Below are 27,060 nucleotides of genomic sequence, written 5' to 3'. Positions count from 1 at the left end.
AACCAGATGGTGATAGCGGGGATATGAGGGCGCATTGACGTCTCAAAGTCGCGGGGCTGGCCTGTGACCGCCGATCGCCGAACCTAACATCTTTCCCCATTGCGCCAGACACAAGCGACTGCCATCTTCTCCTCACACGACACCATGACGATCAAGTAAGATGCACTTCCACATACTGCCCAAAACGGATTATAGTGCTAACAGCTCAGGTACCTCATTCTGCTGTCCCGGCAGGGCAAAGTGGTTGGTCCCTCACCCTAAATCCTTAGTCCCTTGCTGAAGCTCGCAGCGCCTAGCCAAGTGGTTCACCACGCTCGCCCCCAAAGACAAGGCCAAGATTGTCAAAGACGTCTCGCAGCTCGTCCTCGCCCGCCGCACCCGCATGTGCAACTTCCTAGAATACAAAGGTCAGTGGGTCCGGCAGGGGTAAGAGCTTCGCTAGCTCACACTTTCTCCAGACACCAAGATCGTATATCGCCGATATGCCTCGCTCTTCTTCATCGCCGGCTGCGACTCGACCGACAATGAGCTGATCACGCTCGAAATCGTCCACCGCTACGTCGAGCAGATGGACAAGTACTACGGCAACGTCTGCGAGCTCGACATCATCTTCAACTTCCAAAAGGCCTACTTCATCCTGGACGAGCTACTGCTGGCCGGTGAGATGCAAGAGAGCAGCAAAAAGAACGTGCTCCGGTGTATAGGACAGCAAGACAGCCTCGAGGATATGGAGGTGAGTGAGGTGTGATGACTTTCGGGTCTGTTTCGCCGCACGCACCCATAGCGCCAGCTGGCTGACACGCCCTGTCGTCAGGCTGAGGACGATATCGTTACCAAGATTATGTAAAACGTGTACGGAACGCACTGTCGCACCTCACCTTCTGGCTCTCCGTCATCGCCGTCCCAAGAGTCCCCACTGACCGCGCCTGATGGCTTCCAGAACGCGGATGAATTCAAAGGCCGACTTCGAGAGAGCGGCATCTTGTAGACCCGATCCGACGTCCGCATACGAACACACACATTGTACGGCGTTATTGGAGTTTGGGGTAGGGCTACGGCACACAGTCGACTGTCACAACACGGCTCATGCTAAACATCTTTCCGAGGGCAGGCGTCAAGAGCGAAACGATATCACACGGCGCAGGGGTTGGATCATCTGGAGAACGCACTACCTGCCATCCTGCCTTGTAGAGCGGATGGCGGTAGCTGTACTCTATCTACTACAATTCATACACCTCGGACTGGCGGGCTTGCTCGACACAGCTAGGTTTGACACAAGCGGTTCAAGGGCTCGAACGTGATCACACATCATGATATCGAGACTTCACCCTGATAGACTTGACAACTCTCTCTCCCTTTTTTTTCTTTTTCCCTATGCTGGTACACTTACCTTATTCATCTAGCTACAGGTCTCCACACCGCTGAGACACTGCGCACCTGCACTTCGTGACAGCAATTGGTTCGGATCAGCGTTTGGTCCTTCACCCAGAACCTTGACATGCATTCATCAAATGATACGTTGCCGAATTCACGTGGATTCATCTCCAGGCATCTTCTATCCTTCACGTGCTCGACCATCAGATGACATGCCCCGCGTACCAGACACACTCGGCATGGCCGCATACAACTAACATCAACACTCAACACCAGTCGCCTACCCATCCACTCTTATCGGCAGCTGTTGTTGGTTGAGAGGCAGGTTGCGCATCGACCAATCAGGAAGGACGACCCGACACACATGCCGCTGTTAGCTCGGCGACACCGCCAAGCTGACCTTCTCCGCAATCGCGACCACGTCGTTACAGCGACACCGACATCTCACACCACTACCACGCCCAAGCCATACATATGTCCACTGCCTGCTAGACGATCGTCTGGCCGAACGACAGTACCCTCTCCTCTCCGCAGCCAGCCTAGAGTCGTGTTTACTTGTTGTATCGGTTCGCGCAGGCTACCCCCTCCGACCACAGCCACACCCACGCCCAGCAGCCACGGCGCGCTGAATCACACCGTATCTCGAAGATTTCGGATCATACGCGATATATTCCATAATAGGCACTCAGCCCAAACGAGTCCACATCAAGCGCAATGAAGGTAAGTGCTCGATGCGATAAGGCCAGAGTGACGACATAGCTGACCCGGTGGGACCGTAGTACCTCGATTTGTGCGCCCTCCACGAGGTCAACCTCGCCCTCAACTTCGATACGCAAGACACAGCAATCATCGGCGGATGCGATCTCTGGACGATTAAAGCAGCGGGAAGCGACAAGAAGTTGTACAAGCGCATCGAGAGGACGCTCGAGGAGCGGCACAAGGACTTGCTATCAGCGGTTGCGGGGCTGTCCGAGCAGTCGGCAGCTCAGTTCGCAGACCAACTCGACATCTCCCGAGACACGCCGTTCGGATCCTTCAGCGAAGCAGCAAACCGCCACACCTTCGCATACCTCATCGCGACGCTCAATGCCACACACATCGATTACGACTTCGCGAACACGCTGAACCCTGATGAGTTCCGTCGCGAGACCATCCACAGCTTCATGCACAAGATCGACACTACAATGTACTATCTGCGCCCACAGGTGTACTCCGCCGGACTACCAGCGGGCGCAGTCACACCACTTGGGTCGCCGATATGGAGTCCGCGAAGTTGGCACCTGCTCGATACGGAGATGGACATGTCGAGCTGTGAATACTATGCATGGGAGCCGTCAGATGACCCATTCGCTGATGACGGTGCGATTTGGAGTCACCACTTCTTCCTGTACAACAAGGAGCGCAAGCGAGTTGCATACTTTTACCTCCGCGGAATATCGGCTCTGTCGAATTCACCCAGCGTGGCCATGTCACTAATGTCCAAGTTCAAAGCATCGAAGTACGAGTCCAGTGCGAATGCGGGCAGTAGGAAGCGCGCGGAATACTGGCTCGGCGATCGTGCTAGGAAGGGGCTTGAGGCATATGGAGACAGTGATGAGCTCGACAACATGGTCATTGATCACCCCGGCGATGTCGTCGATGCAGAACAACAGCGGTACCTGCCAGCCAGAGACATGAGCATGGACGCCGAGTACTACGAGAGCGATGACGACAGCGACGTTGAGTCACTAGTAGACCGAGAGAGGGCCGTGAGTAAGATACGGACGATGAGCGAGGGCATCATTGAGAGGATGGAGCTTTGAGCTCCCTGCATCGCCTTCGTAAGGCGTCACCGCTAACAGCCCCCACCTTTAGGTCTGCCACTTGATGGCACTCAACATGCCAGGTGGCTGATTACGAACTAGTTTTCTTTACGTGTTTTGCATGCGGCATTTGAGGCGTTCTGTGGAGTTTGCTACCTGTTTTTACAGTTGTCTGGCATCTCTTCACCGGCTCGTGAGAAGACGACCCTGACTGACACAAGGCGTTACGGTCGGTGGGAGCGACGCGTTCTAACGTCCTTGTTGCATATCGTCTGAGCCTTGAGATACCCCTGTTTGTTCTTGTGTTTTTCGAGCGTTTTCGTCTGCTTCTGTATGCGTAGTTGATAGATCGAGTGGTGATGATGAGATGAGATGTGTTACGTGAGACGTGTGAGAAATCGAGGATATATTGTACATTCCGTTGCTTTATAATTGTGTGCTGTTACTGACCGAAAATCTTCTCCTCCACGCCATACAAAAAGAGTGTCCGTTTCTTCCTATCAAGCAGAATCGCTATCCGTCTGCACGCAAATTTCTGACGTATCTCGCCCTTCTTACGAGAGCCTCAAGAAGGTGGTGCGGTGGGTAACGGCGCCTCTGATGTAGTGGCAGGCACAGCCTCTGTAGGCAACGGCGCCTCTGATGTAGTCGCAGGCACAGCCTCTGTTGGTTCAGCCGGGCGTGTTACACCAGGGTCCGTAAAGTCCTTGTTTGGACATTTATCAGACCAATATTGTTCCTAAAAGTCTATCTTAGTCTAAATCATATCTGTCGTTGGAACCAAGACTTACTGCAGCATTGAACGCATAACTCTGGGCATTTTCGAGCTTGTCTTCATCGTCCAGGTTGAAGCAATTGACAGAAGTTATGGCGTGATCCTGCATAAGCCCAATCCTGTCGTCGGTCACATCATCGTAGTGCGTGAACTCGTGTAGCATCACAAAAGACAGCGTCCTAGCCGTGTTGTCGATGTAGTCTCGCGCAAAATCCGTACATTGGGTCTCCGAGTTCTGCTTCGTGGCAATGGCTTTAGGACACATGTGGAAATGACCGGTTTCCGCATCTGTATACGCGAACCAACCGTCTGTCACACAGTGGTTACCGAAGTCAGAGCGCTCCAGGACCATGCCTTTGATGGTTTCTGTAGCTGTGCCTGCCGTGTTGTCGTACATGTTTGCCATGGTGTTTTGGATGGCTTTGGTGTCGTCCGCATCTTGGGTGCCGAAGAAGCGTTTGAAGTGTACGTTATCGGGTGCTCCTTGGGCTGCTGTAACGCCTGCTTTGGCTAGTTCTGCCTAGATAGTGAAAGACATCTTAGCAATACGCTCATTTGGAGGGGGTGATAAAAGGAGGTTCCCCTTCATGTGACCGATTACGTACCCATTGTTTGAACGCTTCGTGTATCTTTTGTCCGTCTTTCTTTTGATCCGCATCCTCGGGGTCCCAACCCAGCCACTGGAATTCGTTGGGAAGTGCATCGCCGTACGGGTAGGATACGGGGTCTTCCCGCTTCACAGCGTGAAATTTGCTGTGACTAGTCAGTTCTGCATGGCCATCAGACATGATTGAAGTGTGACTGACCCATCGATGGGCTTAGCGGAGGTACGCCAACTGATTGAAAGCACTATAGCAAGGGTGCTGAGATTGAGGTACATTCTCGTAATGGTAGAAGGTAGTTCAGCTTAATAGTAGCCGGTCTGTTGTGTGATCAAGATTCCAGCGGGCAGACAACCAGTGCTTTATACGCAATTATTGGGGCTATTTCGACTTGAGAAGATGTCATACATGAACAGCAGACACCATAGATAGAACACAGTTTACGCCCGACTCCACGGGACAACACCGTCTTGCATTAAAACTTTGGGGCCTTGTTGGCTTTCCCAATGTGTGGATGGATCGCGAGTGTCTCGGACAAGTTCTCTTGCAACATAGACATGACGATTGATCGAGACGAAGGAACAGGTGATTAAACGTCATGTCGATCTGTCTCGTGCTTCATATGGGGCGGCTTACCTCTTCCAAGCTTCAGGTACCATGTAGCCTCAATACTTGGCTCAACATGTTGGTCAGAAATAAGCGGCACGGACTCACCAGAACACGCACAGCTAGGTATGAATCCAGTATGGCGCCTGAAGAGGTGATAGTCTACGATGGCTGTGTCGTCACTCCGCCCCAAAAGTATCTCGATTATGCCTTGTGCACTCGAGATGTCTCATTGGGGGGCGAAAGGCGAAGTATTATTACTATGCATGTACGATGCGACGAATAAGAACAAGCTGACACCCGACCAGGGACTAGCGCCATTGACGTCAGGCCACCATAGGTAGGCAACACCACCGACACATCCTACTTTATATTTGTCGCTGCTGTACTGAGAAAGCCATCAGCGCAGACCTGTTGCCGTAAATCTTTCCATGGCTCCCTCCATACATTTTACGCTCTACACCAGTGCGTTCTGCTACATTGACTGCAGCGATACTTTCGACATCAGCCTTGTACGCAATGTCGACTACCACTCAAAACTCACCATCGACACCAAACACACCATCTTTGATCCGGAGGCAGCCTTTGCAAAAGGCCTGTTCGAACTCGTCGACGCAGAGACTGGTGAAAGTGTGGACTATGTGCCTTCCAAGACCGCTACTCAAGACATTGATCGACGACTCCTTATACTAGACCCCAAAAAGCTCGACAGCTATATCATGTGGTCGACTCGCCCAGGTACTACAGTTTCGAACCCCATGCCTTATACTTTCGATCCATCATCGCTCGTAGCGGGGAAATCGTATACCATCCGTCTCCGGTCTCACGGCATAACGACATGGTACGCTGGTGGGCATAATGACCCGAACAGTTTGCCTGAGCCGGAGACAGAAAGTATACCGCAGCCATCTTCGCCACTCCCTAGCTACACCTTCAAAGCCCTCGCTACAGTTCCCAAGCCTCCGCCTATTCGACCGACTATTCTTACTTCAACCGACACGATATCCGTCTCAGGCAACCCACCATGCACCATCACCCTCGCCTGGCGTCTAGACACTTCGCGCTCCGAGATCGCCAACACAAAAGGCATTGCCGTCCTACGCTCCATACCCCACGGCCGCAACAAAGCCAGCGTTGAACTCCGCGATCTCAAAACCGGAAAGAAGCGCGGGCCCATGAAAGGCTACAGTCCGCCAGACGCAGACGTAGAGGGCGAAACCGATCCTTTCCCGCCCAACGAGACTGAAGTCCTCGTTTTCGAGAACAGCGAGACTGTGCATGAGAGGAGCTATACACTGATTTCTGACCCGGACGAAGCGGGGATCTGGGGCTCGGATACGAGGTTGTTGAAGGTGGGAGAGGAGCATGGGAGGTATGGGGTGGGTGTGCTTAAAGGGGATTGGGCTTGGGTAAGCAGGGAGGAGGTTGGTGAGGAGGTTTGGGGGGATCAGGAGAGGTTGAGAGGGGAGTTGGGGAAGGTGCCGATGAGGAAGTGGAGGACGGATGAGGTCAAGGTTGTTGGGATTGTTGAGTAGACGGGGGGTGCAGTGTTGCTTCCAGATTTATGTTCGTTCGAAAGGACGGTGGATATGGCTATGTATTTTTATAGTATAGATGATGACTTCCCCCGCGCATTGGACAACCACAAGAGAATAAGACTGTCTTGGGAAACGATGAGGCTGGTTTTCGACACACTAGCATTATCCACAGCTAACAGGTCCTTCTGACTCCATGAGAGCCACTATAGCCGTTTTTTGGCGCTCAGGGAAGAAGCCGGCATAGCGTGTGTGATTTTGCTTTTAGGAAGCTTGAGGATGTAGGAGACTGACTCTGCATCGTTGATTCGACGTTCGCTTTGTGGTCTTTTATACTACTCAAACTCTTCGGGCAAACTTCCAATCATAGCCATACAGATGACGCACCCTAATGAAGTGTACATCGGCGGCCCAAAAGGCGATATTGACGACTGAAGCAGTGGCATACAGTTGCTTCCGACATAGAATGGTTTCGACGAACTTTTGGAGAAAGGAGCGGGAATTTGAACATCCTCGTGGCGGAGTACAGTACTTTGATGTCGATCATGTCTTCTCTTTTCGATGGTTCAGAGGCAGCAACAATAAGTATGGCTTTTGTATGATTATGAATCCGAGCAAACGAAGCGGACATTGGACAGGCACATGGACTTTTGATCTCGACACCACACCCATGAAAGAGTTCATGACGATTTTTGTTTATTATAATAAAGTAAGTGAGGATAAAGAAACGTCCAGCCCCAAGGGTTGGATTTTGTACAGCAGCCAGCAAGCCTCGGTGCTCATGTGGGCTTGAATTGATGTTTTGAAGAATTTCGACGTCGCCGACTCAGCAGAAGCCAGTCATTCAGGTAATCCATGCAAGTTTCGGCAGGCCGACAACATAAAAAAAGTAACCTATCATTTTCTGGTGCAGCGGAAAGACATGAAAAGGTGCTTAACTTGTTTTTTTGGGTAGGGTTTGCAAAGAAAGTACGATGTTCGTATTGGGAAGTTGTAGAAGCTCGGAAGAGACAGGACATGTAGAAAGAACCTTTAGTTTTCAAACCCATGATACTCTTCTTGGCGTATTTTGGTAAGAAGAAGATACGTATAGGTGAAGGAAGTGAGAGCTCGCAGTCCTTGGACTTTATAGACGAGAGAGCACCGAGTGCCGGAACGGACATGCTTTTAAGCGAGCGGCGATTTGAGTCTTTCCGACAAAGCAAGTTATATTGTGAAGATGGGTTTGTTTTTTGGAAGTAGTGGTAGAAAGTGTGTAACAAAAGATTCAGAGAGAGTCGATCGTGGACGTCTTAAATACCCATCTGTCTAATAACGGCGCAACGGTCAAAACACATGCAAACCTCGTAGAGCGTCTTTATTTCGCGTACAACACATTGTTTCCAACAGATAGGCTTTTTGCAGCTAGCTCCAAAGACAAGAAGAGACATCGTTCTTTTCGGTAGCACTTTTCGGAAGAGGGAAACGTAGAATTGATGGTTTATCGCAGTGACGTTTGGAAACATGGTTGCAGCGATGACGGGTTTGAGTCAGTCGCAACGGAAGACGGGACAGAACATCACGTTCATCATATCGGATTCCGGTGCCAGAATCTCCAAAGTCATATGTATGCTATAGGAGGATTTTGAGAACGGAGAAGCAGCCGTCATAAAGACGTTCGCGTATTCCTTTTGGTCGAAAGTAGAGGAAGTGTTGGAGAAGAAGTAAAGAACAACCCGGCGCTTATATAGTAGAACAGAGGCAGCGATTCAGGAAAACCATCAAGTGATTGTGTCAATGCTTTGCAGGCAGCGCGCCACTCATCCGAAATAACAGTCGGCAATTTCTGCGACATGAAGTATCTGCACTCGGCTTTTAGTGATGCCAGTGCGGAGCAGAACGACCATGTAGACTACGAAGAATCTTTTTTCTTATTTCTCGAGGCAGAGACAACCATTCGCAGAACTGGTGATACTTTGGAGAAGAGCAGAGCAAGCTCACATGGAACCATGTAAATAACGTTTTGGGAAGACACTCTTTTGGATATGTAGAGAGTAAAATAAAAAAAGCAGGAAGCCAGGAAGAAGGCAGTTTATATATGACTACCACGCCAAGACGTCCGGGAAAGCATGGCAAGATGAGCTCTGTTTTTTGGTTGCACGCAACTCGCTGGTGCCGGATTTGTGAAGTAACTCCGAGGCGAGACGGAGACATCAGGTTCACGGACTGCTTGTTTTGAAGGAAGGAAGTCTCGCTGCTAACTTTTTGTATACTGTCTCTTTTCGGAAGACAGACACATCACGTCGCTGCCGAAGTGTTTTTGGAAGTAGAAGGGGAATGTGTTATGGAGAAGAGAAGGAGAAGCAGCCCAGTAGGAGACTTTATACATTCTCGGGGTAGTACACTCGTCAATACACCGAGAGCGCGCCGCCAAACACAAAGGTTTTTGCCCGTGTTGATTTCTGCGCGTGCTGCACAGCACAACGATGCCGCATGAGTCGTTCAATTGCTGCTTTCGGAGAAATCTCTTGTACCTGCTCAACCCAGTCCCAGAACATCACAGCATAGCCCACTCTTTTCTTTTAACCTCGGAGCAAAGCAGCAGACCGCACATACCCCAGATATCCGATATGTTTTGAGTGCCGGGACGGAAGAACCATGCTCCGTTAATGTTTAGCTTTTGGAAGAAAGGGCAGAACAGACACATGGAAGTTGTAGTCTTCGATTTTTGGATAATGAAGAAGTACAATGGTATACAAGAGACAAGCCCAGAAAGCGAGGTATTTATACAGCTTGATCGCCTCGAAAGCATGAAATGAAGTCTTGCTGCCTTCCACCGCACATCATCGACTGTGTTGATAGTGTTGGAAAAGAGACACGCTCATGATTCCATAATGGCTGATTTTTCGGAAGGAGACAGACACCCATAGCGTGCATTTGTTGCATATTTGGTAAAATAAAATGGAGTTGTGTAGATAAGAAGACAGCAACTCCTGCGTGAGAAAGGTGACTTTCATACTTCCATCTCCCATTCTTCTCGTGCCGTATGATGTTCTGATGAAGTCCGCAGAGTCCGACGGAGAAAGACATGATATCTACATTGTAGTTTTTGGAAACGCACCGCACAGTCATGAAATGTTTGGAGTAGATTTTTGAAGAAGACGCAGAGCCATGTGGTTGTTGACAGTGTGTTTTTAAAGTAAAATGTAGAAGTGTGGTTTCAGGCGCGATTCTCATGGGATCATGACTGGGTTGCTTTCGGTACGCGCGAGGAGGAATTGGAATCATAAGAAATCTCTCGCTGCGATTTGAACCGGGATTCTATGAGGGCGGGTAGCAGGTGTGTTTTGGTAATGGTAACCCAGAAGAAAGAGGCACACATCGAGGTTCACGTTTTCGTTTTTGGAACAAAAGCGGAAACATGACGGAGAGGCCAGGGCGTTTTGAAAAAGCGAGGTGAGCTCGTGGATGTAGAAAGGAAGCAGGAGATCACACCGTCGACATGATTTTATATGCAGCCCAGCAGGTCAGAGCGCCATGCCAACACCCAACCTTGTCCTAAGTCAACATCAAAGTACCAAGCGCATAACAATCTCAACCACACTCACAACCAATCAACATAGATTTTTCAATGTGTTTGTATTTCCTGATATATACTGAGATACTTGAAACAAAGAGAACAACAAGAAAAAAAACATGAGACGCCAGGCCGACAACAAAGTCAACCAACTCCCATCAGAAAAGCGTTTCAAAGCCAATGCTACTTGGAAAGGAAGAACCAAATCTATCCCAATAACGTTGCCCGCGCTGGGTCGTTGCATTACATCGAAGAAACACACACAGCTCTACTGGCATACTCTTACAAGATGAGAGCACCGCCAAAGAGCGAAGAGGCGAGGACAACGGCACCGCAGACGAGGGGAGCGAAGCTGAACTCGGGGCGGATGGAAGCGGCGGCGCCCTCGGAACCGGAGGGGCTGCTGCCACCGGTAGCAGTGGGGACCTTGCCGCCGGAGGTGACAGCACCGGAGCCGGCAGGAGCGAGGTTCTCGTCGGAAGAACCAGCCTGCTGGGAGCCAGAGCCGGAGAGACCAGGGCCGTCACCAGCACCCTTCTTCATGAGGTCGAGGGCACCGGAGGGGACGGCGGGGAGCTCGTCGCTCTTCATGGTGACGTCCCAGGTCTTGGACTGGTCGGGGCAGGTTGCGGGCTGGCCGTCCTTCTTGTAGCCGCCGTCGCCGCTGGGGTTCTTGGTGGCAGAGAAAGCGTCCTTGAGGGCGGTGAAGTCAGCGAGCTCCTTGACGGAGTCACCGTTGATCTCGACGAGACCGTAGTTGGAGTCTTCCTGGGAGTATTCGTAGACGAGACCACCGGAGTAGACGCCGGTCATGTCGGTGCTGTAGAGCGACTTGACCTCCTCGAACTTTCGAGTTCCCTTGTTGCAACCGTACTCGGAGAGGCTGTGAATGTTAGCTAATAGCCATGTAGTGCGAATGTGGGAGACTTACAAGATGGGGATGCTGTAGTTGGCAAATTTCTTGACCTTCTGGTCCCAACCGGAGACGGTGTAGGAGGACGGGTCGCACCAGGAGTAGTCGTTGAAACCGAAGAAGTCGCTGCGGGCGGCATCGTCACCGCAGTTCATGTAGTCGGCCATCTCGTAGCGGTTGCTCTCGACGTCAGCGGCGGAGTAACCGACGGGGATCTTGCGGAGACCGCGGGCGTTCATGTAAGACTTGATGTCACGGGTGACGGCCTTGACGTAGGGAGCGCAGTTGGTGGTCTTGTCGTCGTTGATGACCTCGTTGGCGGAGAAGAACAACAGTGTGTTGTCGTACTTTGCGAACATCTCGACGGTAGCGAAGATGCTCTGGAGGTAGACCTTGTTGTACGACTTCTGGGGCTCGGCGCGGTTGATGGAGTACTTGGGGGTGTTGAGGTCGAGGGCGAGATAGATACCGGCATCGGCGAGGAGACCCATGCAGGCGTCGTGGTTGGCGCTGTTGTCGACAGTGTAGATGCGGACGGTGTTGATGCCGAGCTCCTTAAACTTCTCAATGTCGCGCTTGCAGCCAGCCTCGTCGGCGATGGGGTCCTTTGCATCGGAGGCGCCACCGGGCTGGTAGTCGACACCGCGGATGTAGAAACGCTCGTTGCCAGCAAAGAAAGCTGTAGATGTTAGTAGGGACTTGCATCTGTGATAATAAGTCTACATACCATTTCCCTTGACAGTGACGGGGGTGATGTTTGCCCGCTTCTGGGTGGCCGCGGGGGTTGCAGCTGCGGAGGCCGCAAGGACGGCGGCAATGGCAAAGGTCTTCATGATGGTCGTGTGGGTGTTGATGATAATTACAGTTGAGCGATTGTTATAGCGACTGGTGGGCCGAAGTAAACAAGTAAAATACTTTGAAATCCGAAGTAAAGAGCAACTCCCGTGAAACGAGTGTTAGAAGTTGCGATTAGAATAAAGGTGTAAGTAGCAAGAAGCACTTGGAGTCGTGAGTTTGAAGAAGGAAGGATTCAACGGGGAACGCAGCAGGTTAAGCAGTCGACTGCGAGGGAGGCGACGCGTCCAATTCCCTAGTGCACTGCGCCTTCGGCCTGTGATAGGCTGCGACCCCGGTGGGGATCGGTCCTGGCTGGGAGACAAGCATGCAAGCAGCGCCAACCCCTGAACAAGCCGCACCAAGCCCACCTCCAAGCAGCCGCCAACGCGCATGAGCCCACCGTCAAGCCTAGCTAAGCAGACTGGCTCGCCGTGGCGATCATGCTTGGACCGACGGCAGTGAAGCGCGCTGAAACACGCGTCCGCCGTCAATCATTCACTGTTTTCTGTTGCGCAGACGCTGGCGATCGGTATCAAACGTCTCAACGCATGCCGCTGCCCATGTCGCGCAGGCGTGATGCCGAAATGACGGCCCACGGCTAAGATTGGATTGACGACGTCATGTGGAGGCATCGTGGGCTGCTGTTGCATCCATGGATCGCATGGCTGGCTGGTCGCTGCTCGCTTCCGAAACGGCGATACTGCCTACGCTGTGCTGTGAAACGAGGTAGTCGGTCCGCGCCTGGCACTGTCTCTTGACATCACGAGCCTTGGATTCTGGTGAGGCATTTCATTGGCAATTCATCGGCTAATCATCAGCCTCCGTATCTCAAATGCTGGGAGGCGGTTTTCTGGCAGGCTAGTTTGCCATCTTATTATTAGAGCCCTGGCCAGCCTTCTCAACATAACATGTCCAGCCAGCACATCTGGGATCGAGTTCAAGAGCACGCCCTCTCCCCAAACGGATCCCCCGCTGCCTTGCCGCAGCTCTATCGATTGTACCTACGCCAGCCGGTCCAGAATCTCATTAGCGGTCGAGACTTTCATGTTGGGAACGTAGTCTTTGTTTTACGGCCTTTTTGCCATCATACCACCAGCGCTAAGAACTATTCCTTGCCGACTTCCGTTCGGAAAGGCGCTCGTGTTTTTGGAACCGCCTCGTACCTCACGAACGGGTGTTCTAAAAGTAGACTTTATCTTGTATTGTGTTTACAGCTCGATAGAACCACGCGCATACATTCAGATACAACCAAGAAACCTCCTTTGTATACACATTCGTCACTGCGGAGTGCAGCCCGGATCATTACTAATAATAAGAAAACAACGAGAAGTCATCCACTTCCCTATACAGAAACATAGTCCCAACATGATATCGCATCCTCCTCTTTTCACACCGCCACATGGTCATTACATCCTCTATTTGTCCTTGTTCTTCAATCCAAAGTATAATCCAAGTACCAGCGCGATAACGGCCAGAATCAGGATGACAGTCAAGAGGATCCACCACTTGAGCCTGCGCGCGCGCCTGGCCGACTTGATGCCTTCGTCCAGCTGCTTGTTCGCATTCTCGGTATCGTCCTTGACTTGTACGGTTTGCTCCTCGGTCCGTTGGATGATGGGTTCTTGGTAGACGACCTGCTCGTTGAGCTGGGTGAAGAGGAGGGCAAGCTCGCCCATGGTCTTCTCGATGCGCTGGATGTCGTTGTGGCGGGCGCGGACGGCGCCAAGGACGCTCGAGGCTTGGCCGCTACGGTTGGACTTGAGCTGCGGGTTGTTAATGACGTATTTCTTGTTTCGTACAATTTGTGTCAGCTTACAGCTTGTGTGAAGATGCCCTCGTCACCCAGATCCGAGTTGGCAATCTCGTTGACCTCGGCATCCGTCGCATCCGGGTTGATGATGCGGTACTGGCGCCCGACAGCCTCGCGATACCTCTTGGAGTAGTCTGCCTCCTCCCTCTGGAAGTCCTCTAGCTGTGTCTTGAACGTCCTCTTCAGCGCCTCCACCTGCGTCCTCTTGGTCCGGTCGTTGGGGTCGCGCACGGCATCCCTCTCGAGGAACTTGATCTCGTCTTTGATTTGGGTGTTCCTGATCTGCGTGGCGGTCACGATGCTCTCGAGCTCGGCGGTGGAGCGGTTGTCGGGCGACGATAGCATGCGCTGGTGGACGCTTGCAATGGCTTGGATGTCGGAAGTGAGCTGGCCGATGCGCGACTTTGCGCCTTCGATGCGCGCGAAGAAGTCGTCGCGGCTGAGCGGCTGCGGTCCTGGCGCCTCCATGCCGGTGTTTGCGGTCGGCTCGCTGTACGCAGGCATGTTGTTCATGGGGACGTCGGTATGCGGTACGTTGGGTGGTTGCTGGTTCGCGCCGGGTTGCGAATACTGCGATGGCTGCGAATAGTTGGAGTCGCCATGACGTTGGAGGGGCGCCGGCGGGCTGAGCTGCTGGGCCTGGCCGTCATACTGTTTCGTCGCGTCAGTCTTTGAGTCCACGCCGCGCGGTCGCGACTGCTTACTCCTCCGTCATAGGGGTTGGCTGAGCCGTAGCCGGTGCCGCCATATGGGTTTGATTGCGCGCCGTATCCAGCCTCGGCCTGGCCATACGGGTTGCCGCCGTATTGCTGATAGTTTTGCGACATGTTTGGTGTTGGCTGGGATGGATTGGCAGCGTTGGAGCGATGGTTTCGGAATGCCGCAGTGGAGCTTGAGATGAGCCGCGGAAGCTACGGAATCTTGCGCTGACCGACGGACGTGAGCGCGCGGCGATTAGTCCAGCAATTCTTCCGCACAACAAGACTAGTCTTGGTAAAATGAACAGCGGATGCTGGGTCGCTGGGACTGGCAGTGCTCAAAACCGATTGATTGAACCTTGCGTCGCCTTGTTTTGATGTGGGCTGCGAGGGAAATTAAATGAAGGGACCCTGTTGAATCAGCGAGCTCTGAGCCGCGAAGACGCACGTCACCAATCGCACAAGAACGGGCAAGGCACGCCCTTAGTCATCGCTAGTGACGATCGCCCGGGCGTAGCGTGCAGTCCCGTGCGAGGCGCAGCATCACTGTCTCCATCATCACGACAAGGCAGCATCGTTTTGATGGACCTCATTGTACACTCTCCCATTTTCAATACTGTGTGTTGTTCGCGCGATTGACCTGGAGTAGAAGTACAAGGCCTGCAGCGTACTCAGGTCTAGATCTTGTCGCCCACGGTAATAACCCGAAAGAGGTAGTGTCCGATGCGATATCGATCCCGCCCTGCCGCCATCTTTGACTGGCTACGCTCAGAGACAACCGTGCAACCCGGAGAGCACCTAGGCATGACTGCGCCCACAACTCTACTACAATGTCAGCACCTACAACATAGGCTATTGTCCTAAGGCCAGTATGGCATCTCGCTGAGCGTATTCTCATGGTGTAGACTGGAAACTATACAGGTTAGAGAAACAGTTGTACATGGCGAAGCACATCAGTGTCAATTCGTGACCAATACGTTCTCTACCACCTTATACAAAGGAAAAGCTAAACACCCTGGAGCCTACGTTGACGTTAGGCCCCCTGCTTTGCATGTTTTGATCCTGATGTAGGCTCTAGGGTGTTTATTGTATCCCTTCCAGTTCAAAGGTTAGATGAGGTGCTACCCAGATAGTCACTCTAACACCACACGGTCGGGTGTATACACAGTAGATGATACAAATTTTGTCGCGGGAGCAAGTACAAAAGAAAGGAAACAAGCAGAAAGAGCCATCCCAAGGATTGAGCCAAGTTGCAGGATCGTTAGAAAAGAGTATCAAAGAGCGGATGCACCACCTTCTTCATATGCTGGATGGACTCAAGTGGCGCTTCCAGATGCAAGAACGGTTGGTTGTTGTCTGGCCTGAGCTTATGAATCACGAGGTTCTTTCTACAGAGTGCATTATGAGGAGACTGGCACTAGATGCAGCCGTAAGATCTGATCCAGCTCGTGTTTCTAGAGATGTTCTTCTCCTCTTCGAGTATACACAAGACTAGAGCGACTTAGCTTGCGGCATAATTGAGAAGTTCCCTCCAGACACCATGAGAGGCCTACGTCAACGTTGCGCCCCCCAGCATATCAATATTTGACTGATCAGTTTGGTGCTGGGGTGAGCGCTGTTCGTCGAAAGCAGTCTGCGTCAAAGGCAACGTAGGAGGAGCCGGCTGGTCTTCACCAGGCTGACGAGTTCCATCCTGACAACCCAAGGTGCCCGAAACTTCATCTCCGCCTCCGCCTCCTCGTCCTTCTCCTCGCCCTTGCCCTTGTGCCTGCGTGACTCCCATCGAGTTAGGGTTTTCCGTCCGGCTGTAACAAGGTCTGCGCTGTGCGGTCAAGAAAGGCACATCCTCGTTCGGCCTATGGCGATCCTGTAAACTCACGACGAAAAAGCCTGCTAGGGTCTCGTAGCCGCTCTGAACTATCTGAGTACGCAAAGGAGCGCGCCAAGTTGTTGGCTGGCCGGGGCAATCAAGCAGGCAGTGATGGAAATCTCCGCACCAGATACAGGGGAAATGTTCTCGGTTTGCATAGAGGCGTTGTTGAAGGAGGTCCCATGGAGCTATGGGATTGTTAGATGAGGTTTGATTGTGTCGGGCTGACTTACTTTGCTGTCGTGACCTGGCTGCTCTGAGGGGTAACGTAGGTTGCCCGTGAGTGTTAGGATGAGTAACCGTTCCTAGAAATAATGGGTACCCCGGGGCGTCGTTTTGATGGTAGAGTCCGCTGATATCCTGGATAGAACTAGGGACACGCGGGTATAGGCCTGGCTGGTTCACATTTGGGCTTGGTATGTATGCCATTGTTGGATAGACGGGGCAATCACCACTATTCCAAGTTCCAGTACTATAATGACCGACTGGAGCGGCAGAGCGTCCACCTCTTTGACTACAAGAACCGCCACTACGGCCACGGAGATTGTTGCCTCGTCGCACAGGGCAATTATGGCAGTCTTTTCCTGCATGAGCAGAGTTAGGGCAGCCCACACAAAGTAACTCACAGCTCTGCTGATAATGCAGGCCACCGCAATTGAAACAGCCCCGAACCATCGTTGTGAAGATTGGACTGAACAGGTATCTGGAGAGGGTCAAAGATTGAGAGTATGCTACTTACTAAGCAGGCATTTATACCGGGGCCTGTGGAAGTCTTTATGTCCTTCTCTTGATATCTTGCAAACTTAAATCGTATTTGCTTTACCGTGGTTTCCACCAACAAGCCAGCTTTGCTACAAGATGTTCGTTGCCATGATAGATATCAAACCCAGCCGTGCAGGTACCAGGGGTCGTAAGCGTTGCGTGACGCTACAGCCGCGGAACAATGCGATATGCTTGCTGCTTGACGCTTGTCGGCATCTGTACTGCCGAGGAGATTCAGTGTCAAATACGACGGCTCATCAATGATTATTGAACACGTTGGAGGAAGATGGCAGTAGGCGATTCCCAAGTCAGTTTGCCGCTTACATGATGTTGTGTCTCACCAAGTAGACAGTACTCAAGGTCTTGACTCATCATTCTCATACTACGTTGGGCCGCTCCCCACAAGACGTGCGTTGAATGAATCTACGCGTGCGAACAACAACTAGAAACAGACCATGACAATATTTACCACCCCAATCTCAGAGACCCATCGCTCGAGATCCCTCTTCACAGCCAAAACATCGTATCGTTCAAGGCTCGGTGCCAAGGTCCATGATCGTTCCGAGGCACCACATTTCCGTCTGCATCAACTCCTCCTCCATTATCATCATACCTCTTCTCCCACGCCGTATCCTTCTTCAATGCATTCAACTCACGGTCACCTAAGCCCTGATTCTTACCTACATCTCTCAGCCCAGGGTCTGCCGGATTGAAGAAGTCATGAAAGTAGCACCGCACTCGTTCGCACAGGAGATCTGCATAATACGCCGGTGGCGCGTACCCTACAGGCAGCGTTGCGCGGGCATATGTGTAGCAAAGCCAGTTGGTGAAGTTTTGAAGTTGCGCCGGGGTGAAGTTCATGTCGTTCTCTAACACGAAGTAGTGCGTTGGGCGCGCAGTTCCTGGTCCGGGGATATGTGATTGCAAAAAGAAGTCGAAGTAGTTGGGATGTGTTACTACGGAGTCGACGACCGTGCCTGGTTTGCAGTTGGGGTTCTCCCTGGGTGGAGGAGGAACCTCAGGAAAGAATCGAGTGTGATGGCGCTTAGTGACGACGACGGCGGTGATCAAGGGAGACTTGGGGTTGGGGATTTGTCGTGCTTCGGCAACGCTGGCGTAGGCTGCTCTAATCTTGCGCAATTCGTGAGCACGGATCTTGGGGTATTGTCCTGGGTCAACACCGTCTCGGTAGTACAGGATGTTGGCTGGCAGTCGTCCTTTGTTCCTTGCGGCAAAAGCATTGAGTCGCTGCTCAGCCATGCCTTGCAACTCATCGATGATCTAATCGCCAAGTTAGCTGAAGCCTGTAGTTCTATGCGAAATGCGAGAAATACCTCTTGGTTTTGAGTCTGATAGCTCACTGAGCCAGCATATCGGCCAAATGTTTCATCCACGCTACCGACTAGAGCAGCTAGAGAGCGAGTAGTCTCTTTGCTGCCCTTCTGTGCGTGAGTAACATCTGCGCCAAGGATCATGGTGTCAACCAAACCGGCTTTGTTGTAAAGCATAGGTATGAGTGCTCGACCGTCGTCTTCCTTCAACTTGACTATGTGGTTGACGTTGCCCAGCTTGATGTTGACTTTCATGGCGATGTTGGCGAAATAGGGCTTGGGTTTCGAAAGGAAGCGGTCGCAGTTGGCTTGCATCACACATGTAGTGTGCATCCCATAGGCTTGGTCGGCAACCCGCTTGAACTGATTGTAGAGTACCGTCGTGCCGTATCGGCTTGTAGACGGATTGACGAGGACCACGATGCCAGCGCCGAGGATCTTTGCCTTCTTAAGGCTTTGCTTGAGCTCAGCAACTATGTCTGCAGCGTTCTCGTCGAAGTTGATCGACTCGTCAAGGTGGCCGTTGGACGTACGCTGAATGCCAGTCTCGGAGAATTGCATCAAAAGCTGATCCACGACCCACTTGCCGTACCATTTGTCCACTTTATCGAAGATTGTTTGTGGAAGTAAGACCACAACCGGGCCAACGAAACGTATCTTCGTGTCATAGAACCGTCTCTCATATAGGCCCCAGGTCTTGGACACGTCCTGTACAAGCTCCTTTCCTTGCACTGATTTTGTACCATAGCACACATGGTGAAAGGTGGCCTTGTGGAAAGGTATAGAAAGCGGCTTCTGGCTCACTTTGATGCCTGCAGCACTCAAAACTGAGTTTGGGTGCTCTTGAGTCCCTACACCTAAGGTGGCGAGACCACGCTGGACGATGTTGTTCAAGGTTTCCCGGGGTAGTTTACTGGCAACTTCGAGCATCTCTTCTGTAGCTTCAGGGGAGAGCGACTTGACGTTCTGATGTTTCGCAATCTTCAGCGCTTCGACAGGATACCATTCTGGTGAAGTGTATGTGCCCATATCGGCGCACAGGAAGTCCGACACCGCAATCTGATCTAGGAGAATTCCGTCGATGGCCTTTGATCGCAGATAGTCGAGAACGGAGATTTGTGAGTTGCCAAAGTCGAAGAGCTGATCGCGAGGAGGCCTCCCAAATTGCTTGATCGTTCTCGTCTTGCCTGGAGTGTACGAGATTTCAACCTTGACGTTCTTGAGTGAGTTATAGCTGTTGTTCGTCTTCCTCAAGTATGTCGATACGTTCAGCGGTTCGTAAAAGGCACTCGTAGCCGAGCTGACGTTCAGCAGTGGATATCCCATTCCAACCTTGACATTTGAGAAGTAACCGTGATGAGCGAAGACTCCAGGAGATAGCTCCTGCTTACCAGCCTCGGTAAAGATCTTCTTACTTCCGATGCGGAAAAGATCAGGTTCGGAGGCCATGGTTGCCTTCGTGATGATCATGTTAAGTGCTCGGTCGATTGCAATGGTTTGAGCGCGTTGCAGGTCGATAGTGAACTGAGGAAGAACGCCGTGCGCAGCTTTGGTAAGGTCTCGAACGGGTATCTCGCCTTTGTATTGGAGCTTTAGAGTCTTGACGATCGCATCTAGGTTTTTGGATGGTATAGCTGGGCGGACTGTATACTCACACTCGGCCACGATCTTGTCAACTGGGACGGAGTTTGCATGGAATAAAGTAGTCGGTTTCGTCCATGAGACAATCTGCCGCATTGCATCACTAGCATAGAGATGCTTCTGGGATCTGAGGAGTTCGTTTGAGCTGATAAGGCTTTCCATCATCAAACGCTGTTTTGCTGCCGGTGGGAGTTTGGTGTTTTCATCATGAGGTTGTGTCTCGCCTGTTGGCTCAGCGGTGGAATCGGTAGGGCTTTTTTCAGCAACGGCTTCGTCTTGTTCTTCTTTCGTGTGGGTCTCAGCACCGGCTTCATCTCCTTCTTCTTTCTTGTCAGTTTCATAACCGACTTCGTCGTCTTCTTTTGTAACGGGTTGAGCGGTCTCAGCGCGTTCCTCCATTCCATTGACAACGAAATAATAAAGCACCTCTGGTAGCTTAACCGTGAAATGATTTGTGAGGACGTGGTTGAGGCTGTTGAGACCTTGCGGTCCAACGAATGACGGGCGGATCTCGTGAACGCTGAGGCTATCGGCAGCATCTACACCTTGCTTCGCCTTTGCGAATAGACTGATGGCTTTCTGTCCAAACTGGGCGCGCGTGTCGACTTGTTCACAGTCATTGTTGTTTCGTTGATTGCTATTCGAAGGACCAGTGGACGGGGCGAAAGATTGTCCTGAGCCCCTAGGTGGTGCATTAGGACCTGGCGGCGCATTGTTTGTGGGTGGTACATAACCTCTGGGTGGTGTTGGGCCTCTGGACGGTGCATGACTTCTAGGTGGCGGAAGACCTGTGGGCGGTGGTGGGACTCTAGGCGGTGCATAACCTCTGGATGGCGGAGGACCCGAGGGCGGTGGTGGAACTCTAGGCGGTGCATAACCTCTAGGTGGCTGAGAACCTCTGGGCGGCGGTGGACCTCCAGGCGGCCTTCTACCTTGCGACATGATATTCCCCGTTACTAACTGAGCCTCTAACTTGAGGATCTGGTTTGAACGCGAAACGTAGGTATGATGAGAAGCTTCTGCATGCTGGAAAAGCGATACTCATATAGCCGCATCTGGCAAATTGACAATCGTGTATCAAGTTTGGTATTCTCTAGACAACGCGTATTAGCAAGCTAGAATATGTTTTGAACAAGAGCTCATGGCAGCAAGCTGTTAGATCAATCGCCATATCAATGACAGTATGTCAGTGCTTGGAACACTGCTGCAGCTCACACTGTCGGCTTGCCAGACCATTGCCGTCATCTAAATGGACCCATGAAGTTTATGTAAAATGTCTTTGTTGAACCTGACGTGCATCGTGCGAGTCTACAATCCCGACACAAAGCGAAGCGCCAGGGGTCTCTAAGATCACGAGAATTTGTTTACCAAGCCAACTCTTTCGTGATTTCGATCGAAATAAGATCTTAAGCAAGCACTAAGCAGTAATTTCGTACATTTGCGGATTGTTGGTCGCGATACGCGTCGACCGATGTACTTGCCGCTTACGTCAAGCTGCTCCGCGGCAAGCAGCATAGCTTTGCGCGTTTGTAGGTTTCGCACGATAAGTTCGTTGGAGCTATATGTCCGAAAAGAAAGAGACATCGCTTATTAGGCGATGTGGAGGTCAATGAGGAGCGTGGTGTAGGTGGGACGGGAAGAGAGATGGAGGGACCCGTGGACGCGTCTCCAGGGCTTGGACTCGGGAGAGGCTAGACGCTAGTGACACATTGGGTTAGTGCATTGCCTCATTGAGTGGATACCAAATATAGAACAACTTTGATGCAAGCTTCCATTCGCAGTGTAGATTCTCGATAGTCGGTAGAAGAATATAGCCCTAGCTTATGAAGCCATACTATGCAAGTTACAGAATATCGCCACCAAGACGTTTCCGATAACTCCCGAGGTCACCGCGACCAAGAACCAAAGTCTCTCTCTATCATCCACCACGTCTCAGACCCCATAGATACCAAATGCCGACACCCAACCTCAGCCCCCTCACTCCAACCTCTCACTCGGAAACAGCCTCCTCTTCCTGTTACTCCCACTCAGCAAATGCGCAAACTCCGGCGCCACAAACCCCTTATTAGCATTCGCCCCACCCCCAACCGGCATCGGCACCGAATACTTACTCACCCCGCCATCACCCCTATAACTGATATGCTGGCCGTACACATCCACCGTCGGCCTGCCCATCGGCCCATTGAACATGGGTCGATTATGGTTGACCTTCATATCCCTCGCTCGAAGTAGACCTGCCTTCCTCTTCTCAACTTCTTCCGCGTCGGCGATAGCTTGGAGACGGGCTTCTTCAGCTTTGCGCGCATCTTCGGCGTCGCGATGTATGGGACCGCCGATGAAGCCGTGGCTGGTGAGAAGGTGGGATATGGAGGGGAGGAGAGAGGTACCGCGGACGTAGGTGTCGGATATATCGCCGAGGACTTCGAGGCCGGAGGTTGTGCCTGTGTACATGGCTGGTGATTGGGGGAGGCGACCTAAAGAAGTTAGTACGTGTCTTATATCGCTTCTGGATATGGACGCTACTTGCCCATTGGCATGCCCATTTTCGGCTTTCCGTACCAGAAGGGCTCAATGTTGAGGAGCTGGGCGCGCGCCTTTTGGAGGGTTTTGTCGTCGTCGAAGCGTTCTTCCCAGGAGAGGAGGGTAAGATCACGGAAGGCGTGGCGGAATGAGCGCATGGCAGTAGCGAAGTCACTGCTGCGGGGGCATAGCTCGCCGTTGTACGGAGCCTCGGGTGTTGGAGCTGGCTTGGTGATGAGGGAGAGTAGACGATTTGCTTCGGGGTGCTGAGTAAATTCTTCGCTGCTAAGAGATACTTGTCGTTTGACATCTTCCTTCTCTTCCTTCTCCGCTGCCGGTAAGATCTTGGCAGGCTTGTACTGCACAAGCGCCCAGTACACATGCGGCTTTGTATGACTCTCCAATAGCCCAATATGGTACTGTAGAGGCAGACGTACGAGGTCAGTATATGTGTCGCAAGCATTTTGTACAGTCAGAGCTTACGTTTGCAGAGCCGTAGGGAGGATTGTCCACGCGTACAAGCAGGATCTTGTATTCGAAGCCGTCCGTATCTTGATAGTAGTGATAATCCTCTTTCCAGTGAGAAATCTTAGCTTGTGGGGCTTTCTTAGAGGTAGAAGGGGGCTTGGACTTCTTGAGGGGTGCCTTGATAAGAGTGACAGGCTTTGGAGATTGGCTGGCCGGGCTTGGAGTGTCATCCATGACTTCAATAGAGTTCTTTGCCTGGCCCTCACAAGCTCCAGCTCCAACATCTTCAGCCAATGCAGCCTCCCTTTCCGCCCTCCTACGCAAGAGGTCTTCTTTTGCGGAAATGAAGGGGATTGAAGGAACTACCGGGGCAGACGTGGCAAAGAAGAAGCTCTTGCTCTTCCTCGGCTTTCTCGCAACAACGGGAGATGTCTTCGACGTACCTGATCCAGTCAACCCTTCGATGTTCTCACAGCCTTTCCTGAACTTACTGCCATCGGCCAGAGTACCTATCCTCTTGAGCTCTTTCTTCTTCCTCCTTTCTTTCATAAGCACTTCCCACGTGTACTTCCTAGTACCCAGCTTCTTCTTCGCTTGCAACGAGTCATCGAACCAGTCATAGCTGACTACGTGGATGTTGAGGTCGGTGGCTTGTTGTACAGCGTCAGCGGGCTTCTTGTATGCCTCTTTACTGGCGATGAGGTGGGTGACGCTCTTGTTGATCTTCGCAGAGTATTTGCCGCCGTTTCGCTCGATCCAGGCTTTGATTTGTTTAGCATCATGGGTATGGGTACCAACGACGGCAATAATAAGCTTGTCCAACACACCCATTGTAGCGGCGCGGTGGTTGGATTGTAGAGTGTAGGAGTGATAGTGTGTAAACTTGCTTGAGGACGTAGATGAGGGCTTATGGTGTCCAGATTGAGGGTGTACATCTGGCGAGACCCTCGTCGGTCTTACCTTGTGGTGGTGGGCAGCGGCCGAAGTGATATAGCGTTTGCCGGGACCGTGCGGCTGCCATCAAGAGGTAAGAGACGCCGACAAAGCGACTCCAGGCCGCTTTTTGCGGCGGCACAAACCACCATTATCGAAATTATGAGCTGCCTGACTCGTAAGGAAAAGAGGACCATTAAGAATATTTAAGCAAAGATCAGAAGAATGCTGGGCCATTTGTGTTACATTTGATAATTCCGAAGATCACCTTCAGCTTCGGTAGTCGTATTTTGAACCGCCACTACTGGTTCTTCGCCGCCTTGATGAATGCCCGTATCTTATCCAGACTTTGCTTGCCATCTTCTTCCACACCGCTGCTGACGTCGACAGCATGCACGCGGTCCCGGTATTCCTCAAGACCAGCGAGCGTAGATTGAACATTATCAGGGTTCAATCCTCCAGCTAATATGACCTTGATACCATCGTCTTTCGCGAATACTGTTTTGACATCTGAAAGATCCAACTGCTGACCCGAGCCGCCGGATCCTGCATCCAGAAGTGGTAGAGCGTGATACCCTCTTGAGCCGATACCAAGGTTATGCGGGTTAAATGCTCTCAAGACAGGAACCGGGACAAGCTTTGCCCACTCTAATGGCTCCTGACCATGGAATTGTACGATGTCTAGATTCAGCAGTCGCTGCTGTTCAAGTACGTACTCTAGTGACTGATTTCGGAACACGCCTACGAGAAGCGCGTGACTGTCACTTGACACCAGTCGTGCTGCGCCATGCTCAAAGAAATCGGTGGCGGACTTTGATTCAGCAAGCAGCCCGGATTTCGAGACCACAGGCTTTCTGGTCTTGTGTACGGTTTCTGAGATTTCCAGAGCTGTCTCAGCTGTGACTGTTCGCTTGGTTCCTGGCGCGAGGATCATGCCGATGAGGTCAGCTCCTGCTTCGATTGCGGCTTTTGCGGCCTCAGCACTGCGAGTACCACAGATCTTCACCATCGGGTTTGATGCTGTTCCCGTCTTCTTGGTAGATGAGCCACCCAGAAGCTCCGCGATGAACTGAGCGGTGTCGGATGCGCGCATCAGCGCTTCACCCACCAAAACTGCGCCAACTCCACTTTTGATGTATGGTTCGACATCCTTTGGCCCGGAAATACCGCTTAGCGCACACAAAATCGTCTCTTTTGGAACCATGTTGATTAGACGGTTGGTAGTTTCCATGTCGACCTCGAAGTTCACAAGGTTACGGTTGTTCACACCAATGACCTGAGCGCCCAGCTTGACCGCAATCTCCGTTTCTTCGGCGTTCTGGACCTCGACGAGAGGCTCCATTCCAAGTGATCGGGAGTAGTCGTAGAGTTTCTTCAAGACTGCTTCATCCAGCATCTTGACGATCAGCAACACTGTATCGGCACCCGCGAGCCTAGCTTCCAGGATCTGATACTCCTCGAAGATGAACTCCTTGCGCAGGACGGCGGGACGGTTCGGCATGCCTTCCAAGCTTTGTCGAACAGCTTTGAGGTCGTCGATGCTACCCTTGAACCATTCCGGCTCAGTAAGTACAGATATCGTGCTTGCACCGGCCTTTGCGTACAGCCTTGCTTGAGCGGGAGCGCATGCGGACAGTGAAATTATGCCCTTGGAGGGTGATGCGCGTTTGATTTCGGCCATGAGTGACAGTCGGAAGGGCGATTGCCTGAGACGCTCGGGGAAGTTGATTTGAGGAGGCGCTAGGTTGAGATCGTACGCAGCCTGTAGATCACTGGGTCGTTGGGACGGAATCTCCTTCTGCTTAGCGACCGAGGCCCTGCGATGGTCGTAGATCTTCTCCAGTATGGATGTTTGCTTGTCCTTCTTTGCGCCGGTCGCTGTGCCGTTGGAACCAGCACCGACTGCTTGGGCATGTGCCTCTTTCTGTAGTCGCTCATTTTCGGCCCAGGTGCCTCCCTGCATCTTTAGAAAGTTCCTCACCATGAGCCGACCGTCCTCTGTCAAGATGCTCTCTGGGTGAAACTGTACACCCTCCATGACGTATTCCTTGTGTCGCACGCCCATAACGACTTCCTTGACTTCGGCTTCTTCGTTGGCGGGTATGGTCGCAGTTACCTCGAGGCAGTCTGGGAGAGTGCCGTGGGTGCCGGCGAGGGAGTGGTAGCGCGTAACGGGGACGTTTTGCGAGACGCCTGCGAAGACGCCCTTGCCGTCGTGCTTGAGAGGCGACGTTTTGCCGTGCAGGACCTGGCCTGTGACGTCTACAGTACCGCCGTAGCTGTAGAAAATGCACTGTCTTGATCGTGTCAGCACTGCCCCGCGTGTTGCGCCCACCGGAAACCGAGAACTCACTCGCCCATGCACACGCCGAAAATCGGGATCTTGCCGCTGTAGTGCTTGATGGCCGCATTGCTAATGCCCGCATCCTTCTCAGGGTGTCCTGGACCTGGGCTGATTACCAGCTGTGTAGGGTTTTTCGCGATGAGATCTTCGAGGGTAATCTCATCATTTCGGTATACGGTCACTTTCGCGCCTTCGAAGACGAGGTACTGGTACACATTCCAGGTGAACGAGTCGTAGTTGTCAATGAGTACTACGTTGGAAGCGGTGGGGATGGGCGAAGAGGGTGTGGGATTGCTGGGCGAGTGGTCGATTAGTTCGAGGGCGGGCATCTTGGGCGGGGTTCTGCGTCAGCGTTGCCGTCGCGTTGGAAGCCCGGTGGCTGTTATATAGCTTCGTCTGAGTACCCTCCGGCGGTCAGATGGCAGAAAGCGCGCCGGCCCTTTGACGGCGAGGTCAACGTTTGGAATATATTAGTGTCCGATTAACGGAGTGCGCACCGAGAGATGTGAGTGCACTTTGGGACGGAAAGGTGGAAAGGAATGGCTGTCTAGGAGAGTAGTGGGGTGACTCAATGATGCACTATTCAGATATTGAGGCTGCGGAGTTAACACGGAGGTGGCATGAATCGGTCCTTAGTGCTACCATACCGTACCTCATGTCTGGTACAGCAACGCCGCTATTGC

At 52.1% G+C, this 27,060-nt stretch overlaps 9 protein-coding genes across 9 annotated transcripts; 2 read left to right on the top strand and 7 right to left on the bottom strand.

The window, feature by feature from the left end:
• Positions 1-144: 144 nt before the first annotated feature.
• J4E90_010046 (uncharacterized protein) lies at positions 145-3,176 on the top strand (the record flags this gene model as incomplete). The annotated part of the gene is made up of 5 exons (XM_051439562.1): positions 145-155; positions 210-243; positions 290-407; positions 459-733; positions 2,154-3,176. The coding sequence occupies 5 exons, from the start codon at positions 145-147 to the stop codon at positions 3,174-3,176; spliced, it is 1,461 nt and encodes a 486-aa protein (XP_051286471.1).
• Positions 3,177-3,928: 752 nt separating this feature from the next.
• On the bottom strand, positions 3,929-4,739 carry J4E90_010045 (uncharacterized protein; the record flags this gene model as incomplete). Its single annotated transcript, XM_051439561.1, has 2 exons — positions 3,929-4,471; positions 4,557-4,739. 2 exons carry the CDS (start codon positions 4,737-4,739, stop codon positions 3,929-3,931), a joined length of 726 nt encoding a protein of 241 aa, XP_051286470.1.
• Positions 4,740-5,590: 851 nt separating this feature from the next.
• J4E90_010044 (uncharacterized protein) lies at positions 5,591-6,694 on the top strand (the record flags this gene model as incomplete). The annotated part of the gene is made up of 1 exon (XM_051439560.1): positions 5,591-6,694. The coding sequence occupies one exon, from the start codon at positions 5,591-5,593 to the stop codon at positions 6,692-6,694; it is 1,104 nt and encodes a 367-aa protein (XP_051286469.1).
• Positions 6,695-10,532: 3,838 nt separating this feature from the next.
• GEL1_2 (beta-glucanosyltransferase) lies at positions 10,533-11,996 on the bottom strand (the record flags this gene model as incomplete). Its single annotated transcript, XM_051439559.1, has 3 exons — positions 10,533-11,133; positions 11,182-11,842; positions 11,891-11,996. 3 exons carry the CDS (start codon positions 11,994-11,996, stop codon positions 10,533-10,535), a joined length of 1,368 nt encoding a protein of 455 aa, XP_051286468.1.
• Positions 11,997-13,415: 1,419 nt separating this feature from the next.
• Positions 13,416-14,637, bottom strand: J4E90_010042 (uncharacterized protein; the record flags this gene model as incomplete). Its single annotated transcript, XM_051439558.1, has 3 exons — positions 13,416-13,763; positions 13,817-14,461; positions 14,515-14,637. 3 exons carry the CDS (start codon positions 14,635-14,637, stop codon positions 13,416-13,418), a joined length of 1,116 nt encoding a protein of 371 aa, XP_051286467.1.
• A 3,179-nt stretch (positions 14,638-17,816) lies between these two features.
• Positions 17,817-21,054, bottom strand: J4E90_010041 (uncharacterized protein; the record flags this gene model as incomplete). The annotated part of the gene is made up of 3 exons (XM_051439557.1): positions 17,817-17,820; positions 17,922-18,421; positions 18,475-21,054. 3 exons carry the CDS (start codon positions 21,052-21,054, stop codon positions 17,817-17,819), a joined length of 3,084 nt encoding a protein of 1,027 aa, XP_051286466.1.
• A 1,035-nt stretch (positions 21,055-22,089) lies between these two features.
• Positions 22,090-22,563, bottom strand: J4E90_010040 (uncharacterized protein; the record flags this gene model as incomplete). The annotated part of the gene is made up of 2 exons (XM_051439556.1): positions 22,090-22,173; positions 22,228-22,563. The coding sequence occupies 2 exons, from the start codon at positions 22,561-22,563 to the stop codon at positions 22,090-22,092; spliced, it is 420 nt and encodes a 139-aa protein (XP_051286465.1).
• A 68-nt stretch (positions 22,564-22,631) lies between these two features.
• Positions 22,632-23,931, bottom strand: J4E90_010039 (uncharacterized protein; the record flags this gene model as incomplete). The annotated part of the gene is made up of 2 exons (XM_051439555.1): positions 22,632-23,051; positions 23,116-23,931. The coding sequence occupies 2 exons, from the start codon at positions 23,929-23,931 to the stop codon at positions 22,632-22,634; spliced, it is 1,236 nt and encodes a 411-aa protein (XP_051286464.1).
• A 403-nt stretch (positions 23,932-24,334) lies between these two features.
• On the bottom strand, positions 24,335-26,706 carry TRP1 (bifunctional tryptophan synthase trp1; the record flags this gene model as incomplete). The annotated part of the gene is made up of 2 exons (XM_051439554.1): positions 24,335-26,312; positions 26,387-26,706. 2 exons carry the CDS (start codon positions 26,704-26,706, stop codon positions 24,335-24,337), a joined length of 2,298 nt encoding a protein of 765 aa, XP_051286463.1.
• Positions 26,707-27,060: the final 354 nt, after the last annotated feature.

The sequence above is a fragment of the Alternaria incomplexa genome (assembly GCF_024043165.1).
Source record: "Alternaria incomplexa strain BMP 0042 chromosome Unknown scaffold_19, whole genome shotgun sequence".
Lineage (NCBI taxonomy): Eukaryota > Fungi > Ascomycota > Dothideomycetes > Pleosporales > Pleosporaceae > Alternaria > Alternaria incomplexa.
The sequence above is the reverse complement of the archived record's forward strand: the minus strand, read 5'-3'. Positions and strand labels throughout refer to the sequence as shown.